General features: G+C 40.6%; 1 protein-coding gene across 12 annotated transcripts in view; it reads right to left on the bottom strand.

Moving 5' to 3' along the window:
- The window catches only part of si:ch211-69b7.6 (neuroblast differentiation-associated protein AHNAK), a 10,705-nt gene extending 2,087 nt beyond the window's left edge, over positions 1-8,618 (bottom strand). The window contains exons 1-7 of one of the 12 annotated variants that reach the window (XM_051383667.1): positions 8,522-8,618; positions 8,016-8,199; positions 6,051-6,103; positions 5,807-5,927; positions 5,329-5,498; positions 900-5,181; positions 1-251 (exon numbers count right to left, since the gene is read on the bottom strand). The exon at positions 1-251 is cut by the window's left edge and continues 2,087 nt beyond it. In XM_051383667.1, coding sequence (XP_051239627.1) covers positions 1-251; positions 900-5,181; positions 5,329-5,498; positions 5,807-5,927; positions 6,051-6,053 — 4,827 coding nt within the window. In that variant the 5' untranslated portion in view covers positions 6,054-6,103; positions 8,016-8,199; positions 8,522-8,618. Of the gene's footprint in view, positions 5,182-5,328; positions 5,499-5,806; positions 5,928-6,050; positions 6,104-8,015; positions 8,200-8,521 lie in introns of those variants that run through there. The other 11 variants (XM_051383672.1, XM_051383671.1, XM_051383663.1 and 8 more) reach the window with 11 other exon arrangements.
- Between the last annotated feature and the right edge of the window lie 294 nt (positions 8,619-8,912).

Genomic DNA, 8,912 nt, shown 5'->3' with positions numbered 1-8,912 from the left:
AAAATTAACATCTGGCATTTCAAAGCCAGGTTTGGACCCTTTAAGGTTGAAGTTGGGTGCATTTATATCTACATCTGGGCCATCAATCTCAGGTCCTTTTAGGTGCGGTAGACTAACTTTAGGCATTTTCAATTTGGGCTTTTTCAGCTTCACTTTGGGTGAACCAAAGTTGACATTGGGAGTGTTCATGTCTAATTTGGGAGCTTTAAGGTCCATATTAGGCAAGTCCAAGTCAGGAGCATCAATTCCACCTTTCATCTTTGGTGCTCTCAGGCTCAAGTCAGGTGAATTCATATCTGCGTTTATGTCCATGTTTGGTCCTTTTGGTAATGTACCTGAAAGATTGAATTTTGGCATTTTCATTTTGCCAGAAGGAGCTTTTACATCCCAGTCTGGAGCATGAAGCTCTGGCATTTTCAGTTTACCTGATGGCATGTCTAAGTTTAGCTTTGGGGTATTGAGGTCCAGTTTTGGGCTTTTGAGATCAACCTTGGGCATATTTATGTCTGGTACATTTATACCACCACCGAGGTTAGGACCAGAGATATCAAGGTCAGGTGATTTGAGGTCCAAGTTAGGGCCATCTAACTTTGGACCAGAAAGTCCAAAATCAGGCAGGTTGAAGTTTGGCTTTTTGAATTTTCCAGATGGTCCAGCAATATCGACATCCAAGTCAGCTTTAGGACCTTTGAGGTTGACATTGGGTGCATTTATATCTACATCTGGGCCATCAATTTCAGGTCCTTTTAGGCTTGGGAGGCCAAATTTAGGCATTTTCAGTTTAGGCATTTTAAATTTTGCTTTGGGTGAACCGATGTTGAGATCTGGAGTGTTCACATCTAACTTGGGGGCTTTAAGGTCCATATTAGGCAAGTCCAAGTCAGGAGTATCAATTCCACCCTTTATCTTTGGAGCATTAAGACTCAAATCTGGTGACTTAAGATCTGCGTTCAGGTCCATATTTGGTCCTTTTGGTAATGTACCTGAAAGATTGAATTTTGGCATTTTCATTTTGCCAGAAGGAGCTTTTACATCCCAGTCTGGAGCGTGAAGCTCTGGCATTTTCAGTTTACCTGATGGCATGTCTAAGTTTAGCTTTGGGGTATTGAGGTCCAGTTTTGGGCTTTTGAGATCAACCTTGGGCATATTTATGTCTGGTACATTTATACCACCACCGAGGTTAGGACCAGAGATATCAAGGTCAGGTGCTTTGAGGTCCAAGTTAGGGCCATCTAACTTTGGACCAGAAAGTCCAAAATCAGGCAGGTTGAAGTTTGGCTTTTTGAATTTTCCCGATGGTCCAGCAATATCAACATCCAAGTCAGCTTGAGGACCTTTGAGGTTGACATTGGGTACATTTACATCAACATCTGGACCATCTAAGTTCCCATCAATCTCAGGTCCTTTTAGGCTTGGAAGATTAAATTTAGGCCACTTAAACTTGGGCATTTTAAATTTTGCCTTAGGTGAACCGATGTTGACATCTGGAGTGTTCACATCTAACTTGGGGGCTTTAAGGTCCATATTAGGCAAGTCCAAGTCAGGAGCATCAATTCCACCCTTTATCTTTGGAGCATTAAGACTCAAATCTGGTGACTTAAGATCTGCGTTCAGGTCCATATTTCGTCCTTTTGGTAATGTACCTGAAAGATTGAATTTTGGCATTTTCAATTTGCCCGAGGGAGCATTAACATCCCAGTCTGGAGCATGAAGCTCTGGCATTTTCAGTTTACCTGATGGCATGTCTAAGTTTAGCTTTGGGGTATTGAGGTCCAGTTTTGGGCTTTTGAGATCAACCTTGGGCATATTTATGTCTGGTGCATTTATACCACCACCGAGGTTAGGACCAGAGATATCAAGGTCAGGTGATTTGAGGTCCCAGTTAGGGCCATCTAACTTTGGACCAGAAAGTCCAAAATCAGGCAGGTTGAAGTTTGGCTTTTTGAATTTTCCCGATGGTCCAGCAATATCGACATCCAAGTCAGCTTCAGGACCTTTAAGGTTGACATTGGGTGCATTTATATCTACATCTGGGCCATCAATCTCAGGTCCTTTTAGGCTTGGGAGGCCAAATTTAGGCATTTTCATTTTAGGCATTTTAAATTTTGCTTTGGGTGAACCGATGTTGAGATCTGGAGTGTTCACATCTAATTTGGGGGCTTTAAGGTCCATATTAGGCAAGTCCAAGTCAGGAGCATCAATTCCACCTTTTATCTTTGGAGCTTTAAGACTCAAATCTGGTGACTTAAGATCTGCGTTCAGGTCCATATTTGGTCCTTTTGGTAATGTACCTGAAAGATTGAATTTTGGCATTTTCATTTTGCCAGAGGGAGCATTAATATCCCAGTCTGGAGCATGAAGCTCTGGCATTTTCAGTTTACCTGATGGCATGTCTAAGTTTAGCTTTGGGGTATTAAGGTCCAGGTTTGGGCTTTTGAGATCAACCTTGGGCATATTTATGTCTGGTGCATTTATACCACCACCGAGGTTAGGTCCAGAGATATCAAGGTCAGGTGATTTGAGGTCCCAGTTAGGGCCATCTATCTTTGGACCAGAAAGTCCAAAATCAGGCAGGTTGAAGTTTGGCTTTTTGAATTTTCCCGATGGTCCAGCAATATCAACATCCAAGTCAGCTTTAGGACCTTTGAGGTTGACATTGGGTGCATTTATATCTACATCTGGGCCATCAATTTCAGGTCCTTTTAGGCTTGGGAGGCCAAATTTAGGCATTTTCAGTTTAGGCATTTTAAATTTTGCTTTGGGTGAACCGATGTTGAGATCTGGAGTGTTCACATCTAACTTGGGGGAATTAAGGTCCATATTAGGCAAGTCCAAGTCAGGAGCATCAATTCCACCCTTTATCTTTGGAGCTTTAAGACTCAAATCTGGTGACTTAAGATCTGCGTTCAGGTCCATATTTGGTCCTTTTGGTAATGTACCTGAAAGATTGAATTTTGGCATTTTCAATTTACCAGATGGAGCTTTCACATCCCAGTCTGGAGCATGAAGCTCTGGCATTTTCAGTTTACCTGATGGCATGTCTAAGTTGACATCTGGGCCAGAAAGATCTAGTTTGGGCTTATTAAGATCCATCTCAGGCAATTTCAAATCTGGGGAACCAAGAGCACCCTTAAATTTGGGGGCTGAAAGGTCGGGAGTCTTTAGCCCACCATCAAGTCCTTTCAGCTTTGGCCCTGACAATCCAAAATCTGGCATTGTAAAACTTGGCATCTTCATTTTTCCTGATGGACTTCCAAAATCAGCTTCAGGCATTTTCAGCTTTGACCTTGGGCCTTTGAAGTCAAGTGAAGGCGCATCAATGTCAAACTCTGGCTTAGACAAATCTACATCAAGACCACCTGATGGCAGATCTGGTCTATTTAGTGATGCATCCATGTCACTGTTTGCTCCTCTTGGACCTGACAAGTCAAAGCTGGGCATTTTCATCTTTGGCATGGTGAACTTTCCTTTGGGTGAACCAATGTTTACATCTGGAGATTGGAGGTCTAAATTTGGAGCTTTGAGATCCATGTTTGGTAAACTCATGTCAGGAGCATCTATGCCATTTAGCTTTGGGGATTTCAGACTTAGTTCAGGTGTTTTCAGCCCTGCATTGATATCCACATCTTTTTTCTTTGGTAATGTGCCAAAGAGCTTAAACTTTGGCAGTTTAACCTTGCCAGAGGGAGCATCTGCATCAATAGGGAATTTACCAGAAGGCAAATTAATATCCACATCAGGGGTATTAAGGTTTAGCTTTGGGTCTTTGAGATCAGCACCAGGCAAACTGAAGCCCCCTTTAAACTTTGGAGTGGACACATCCATGTCTGGAGTTTTTAAGTCATATTCAGGGCCTTTAACTTTAAGATCTGGTGCTGCCAACTGCATATCTGGTCCCACTAAATCGCCATTGAAACTTGGAACTTGAATGTCTGGTAAATCAAATTTGGGCATCCTAAACTTAGGAGCCTTGTATTTTCCAAATGGACCTTTAATGTCAGCAGATGGAGTATCAAAGGCTAAATTTGGTCCTTTTAGGTCAGCTTTGGGTAGATTTAAATCGGGTGCATGAATCCCACCTTTTATCTTTGGTGTTTTGTCACTTAAGTCAGGTGTTTTAACATAAGCATCACTTTTGCTGGAGACCCCAAATTTGGGCAGGGTGAATTTACCAGATGGGGCATCTAGGTCTAAATCTGGAGATTTAAGACCAATTTTTGATTTATGATGTGGCACTCTGACATCCCCTGAAGGCATGTCAATGTCCAGCCCATTCGGATTAAGCTGTGATATATCGGCACCTGGCATTTCTAGGTCTAAATCAGGAGATCTACCAGAAAGCTTGAGCTTGGGTGATTCAGCATAACTGGAAGGATTGTCCACATTTAGAGACGGGTTTTTCAGTTTCTTGGAATACTTAAGACTGAGTTTACCTGAGGGAACTTCTGGGGTTCCTATATCTGGTGTATTGACTTCACATTCTGGTCCAGAAAGGCCCAGGTTTGGCAGTTTCAATTTTGGCATTTTTACTTTGTTTGTTCCTTCAATGTCCACTTTGGGAACACCAGTGTCAAAGGATGGATCAGTGATATTTCTCCCATTAACGTTTATCCCCATGTCAGGGGTACTAACATCTGAACCTTTCAAGTCGATACCTACTTCTGGACCTCTAATATTTCCATTTCTTTCCAGCCCAATTTGAGGTCTTGGCATTGACAAATCAAATGATGGGCTGTTATTGTTTGGCAGTTGTATACCAGCTGTAGTGTTTGGACCATCAGGTGATGTTCCAGACAGATGTAAGTCTGGTGTGTTAAGCTGTGGACTGTTAGCATTGACTTTCAGTCTTGGTAGCTGAGCTCCACTTAGAGCAGTCCCATTCAAGCCAAGACCCAACGGTGGAAGGTTCAAATTGCTGTTGTATGTCAATTCTCCAGCATCATCAGATTGTGAATCAGCATCAACATCTGTTCTCAAAGTCTTGGTTTTCAGAAGTCCAAAGTCAACTCCGAGGCGAGGCAATCCCGCGTCGTGTTTTAGGTTGACCTTGGCTGAGCCTGGTACAGTTGGCTTGGCGGTAACCTCCCCATTCACACAGTTCTCCTCTGCACCAGGCAAATCGTCTCTCATAAACTTCTTGATTTTGGTGTTGTAGAGCTTGTTGTAGGAATCCTTCAGCATCTAGAAATATAAACCACAGGTTTTATGTAACTATTGTCTAGCACTTGGGGATGAGTTGTGTTGTGGACCTCTGTTGCATGAACTTACAAGAAGATTATTCATTAACTAATTCATTTGTTCCGTTTGACTTGATAATATTCCACCTACCGTCTCAGGGGTCTTGACACACTGGTCCAGATTTCCCATGCTCTTGCTCAGGTTTTTCCTTGTGAGGACTTGGATATTGTCATCAAAAGGCTCCATTAGTTTCAGTACTCTTAGCACCTCGTCTTTTGATAGTTGATCAAAATTGATTGTTGCCCCCAAGATTTCATCCCCTGATAAAAGAAAAATCAAGTGTCTGCATAAAACAATGCCATCTACAGCATTCCCCTGCTTTCATGGGTGCAAATCATGCTGTATGCCTTAGACTCAAAACCTAATGCCAGGGCACTGGGTTTTGTCTAAAAGTTTAACAACATTCAACAGTACTGCAAGAAACTGAAATGTCTCTGTCTAAATCTACAATGTTAGATTTGAGTTAAAAATGTCCTTATTATTAAAACTGCTGAAACTCTAAAAGCTAAGACACTTTTATGTCTTGCCATATGTAAAGAAAGTTTCAGTAGCAAGCCAACGGTTATACCTTCACTCAGTCCCTGATCGCTTGAGACACTGTTGCTGATGCTTGATACGACCAGCCCCCCCTCGTCTGATCGCTCCAGGGTCAAGGCGTCAGAGAGACTCCTTCCCCTCCGGTGTGACAGCTGCCAGCAAAAACATTTCATGAAGGTGTTAAAACAGAAGCTTTTTAAAGCAACATACAGCAGAAATATAACTATAACAGAATGTTTAACATTTTAATCCAGAAATAAAAATAAAATTCATACCATTATCCTTTTGTTTCTGTCACAGTGGCATTGAATAATCCCCCCGACTAAACCTATAAAAGAAAAGAAAATGTTGAGTAAACAAATTATAGAGAATACAGCTGTTCTTTACATGTGTGTTAAATACAGCTTTTTAGATACTGTATGTTTGTAACATATTAAAACAAGAACATTAGTTGGCCTTCAATAAAACAGATGAACCAGGAGAATCCAGCAAACAGCTCTGATCATGTGATAGTTTCACCTGTCAAATCAGTTTAAACCACTGAGATAAAGGAAGACTACGGAAGTAATAAAAGATGCCATGACTCGTTAGTTTGACGATCCATTAGCTGTATATCTTGGAAGAAAATACAAACACCTGTAGTATTGTGGAATTGAATCGATCCATGGCAGAATGGACTAAGAGAAACAGTGCATTATTCTTGCTCTAACGTCCAAAGAGGAAACACATTTTTCACAGTTTCAGTTAGATGAGAGACACCCAGGTAACTCCACAGAGGCGTCTCTCAGGTATTTGAGTAATGGCCTCAGAGCTCTTGAGCAATGAATCGGGGAAAATCAGGAACAGGTTTATCGAGAGTACTGCGAACAACTGTTCTGTTGTTGGGTGTTTCCTTTTTGTAAGGACACAATGTTAACAGTAACCACACCCACCTCATTCTAGTGTATAAATCCTTAAAGAGCATTGGCAAACCTCCAGTGAATCCAGACAGACTATTTTCTATCTATGCGAAATGTTGTGCAAAGATAAACTGGATGAATGAAACTGTTCTGCATCAGCACCTAACTGCTGTTTATACAACTCCACACATCCAAATAAAAGAATGTAAATTAACTACATTAAAATCTTTGTTGGCTTAATGATGGCACAATAAATATGACTTTGAAAACACAAATGCAGAAGTTCTCCACCATTTGCACAGAATCAGCAACATTACAGCAACAAATATGCAATGTGATCAGGCTAAAAAGGACTAAATGAATACTACATTAACTATCTCAATAACAATGTGATATTTAAAATTTGATGGCAAAATGCTAAAATGATCCCTTTTAAATTAAATTATAGTCCAATATAGATCAGAATTTTCAAAAATGTATATTGTATATATATGTCATGTATTTAAGATGTCAAACTGCAACATATGTTTGGTAAAATCTTACTAATTTTTCAGACAATGACAACTTTGCACCACAAAAGCTTCAAGAATTTTTGTCCCGATACGACGAAAAGACACAAAAATGACAACGTGTAATCAATCTAAACCTTAAATGTGATGTTTTAAAATGGTCCTATAGCCTAGAATGTGTAGTTTTAACTTCTAGAATACTTTGTCACTAAAACTAACATCAATCAGTTCATATTACACACAACTGCAAATGACTGTGCAACAGAAGCAGCTGATTTACTACTCAGAAAGTTACACATTAAACATTTTACAAGTCAAAGTGCACATGCCTGCAGTTATAAAAGTGAGAATGTTCAGTCAGTAGGATCTGGATGCACGATAGAGCTAGGACTCAATCAAAAACTGCTCTTCAGGTTTTTGCTTCATTAGCAACACAAAATTTGCACAATCAACACATTTGGAATTTGGCAGGAGCAGAAGATTTGTAGTTAGTAATAACAGGAGAATACACACATCAAAGTGGAGACCAGTGCGACTATAAGCAATGAAAGCCCATTAAAATGAACTTGGACATAGATTTTAAAATAGTATTATGATAAAAGGCAGGTGGAAGAACAGAAAGCTGTGTACAAGAAAGAGAAATAAAACCTTAAAAACCAATAGAAGAAAGAAAAGAAAGATGTTTAACAATTTCTCAAAAGGAGTCAAGGTGAACAGAACAGGAGCTGAGACAGAAACTAGCTGGATGATGGCACCTGAAACCGTCTCCCAAAACCTGCCACCTTAAGGACCACACAGTAGGAAGCCCACAGCTGAAATAAATGAAACTGACCTCAGGGTCCATCCGGCAGGTGCTTTGGTTCGTGTTGTTTAGAAGAGTTTCAGCACAGAGTTGAGTCAGTCCATGCTGTTCACTCTGCAGTCTGTGTCTGAGCAGAGGAGCGCCACTCACGTGGACAAATACTTGACTTGAAGCAGACAAACAGGTTCCACCTTAAACATCCCGCCTTCATCAACTGTCAACAGACATAAACACACACACATCCACACGCCCTAATGAAAACACACCCTGACTACCACACGCCTGCGGCTCATATGCATACAAACACACACTGCAGCAGACAACTTGAATGTCTGACCCGCTTTTCCTCATACTTCAAATGATCTGTTCCCACATGCACACATACACGGTGTAAAAACAAACACACACAGACATTTTAAACTCAGTGTTATAGCTGAAACCTCCACTCTCAGGAAACAAGACTGAGCAGAAAAACATAAACCGAAACACTCCCCCTAACAACATGATAAGTTTGTTAACATGAGAAAAATGCTGACCTGTGCCAAAGGGGAGCGGCAGGCGTTTACTGTGTGAGTCACTCTGATTACAGTCACTCGTTGGGCACAAAGACGGCTGCCTGTGTGAATCTGGATGGAAAGAAAGGAGAGAGTTCAGTGGCATTCACACAGTCATTATATAATCGTACCTGGAAAGGTAAGGCTGTGGCTCCAGATGGGCTCTGACGTAAACATAGACCATACAAAAACAGGTACGACAATAATGCTTTAATTACAAAAGCAACTGATTTATTATTATTTATTACAGCTTAATTTCTAATTATCAAGCAACCTTGCTGACCAAAAAAAAGGAACAACAAAGAAATAAACAAAAAATAAATAAATCCTTCCAAAATTATTATCCATTTAGATGTGAATATGTTAACATATA

This window comes from Dicentrarchus labrax, unplaced genomic scaffold (genome assembly GCF_905237075.1).
Source record: "Dicentrarchus labrax unplaced genomic scaffold, dlabrax2021, whole genome shotgun sequence".
Taxonomy (NCBI): Eukaryota; Metazoa; Chordata; class Actinopteri; family Moronidae; genus Dicentrarchus; species Dicentrarchus labrax.
Note: the sequence above shows the minus strand (reverse complement) of the source record. Positions and strands in the feature narration are given on the sequence as shown.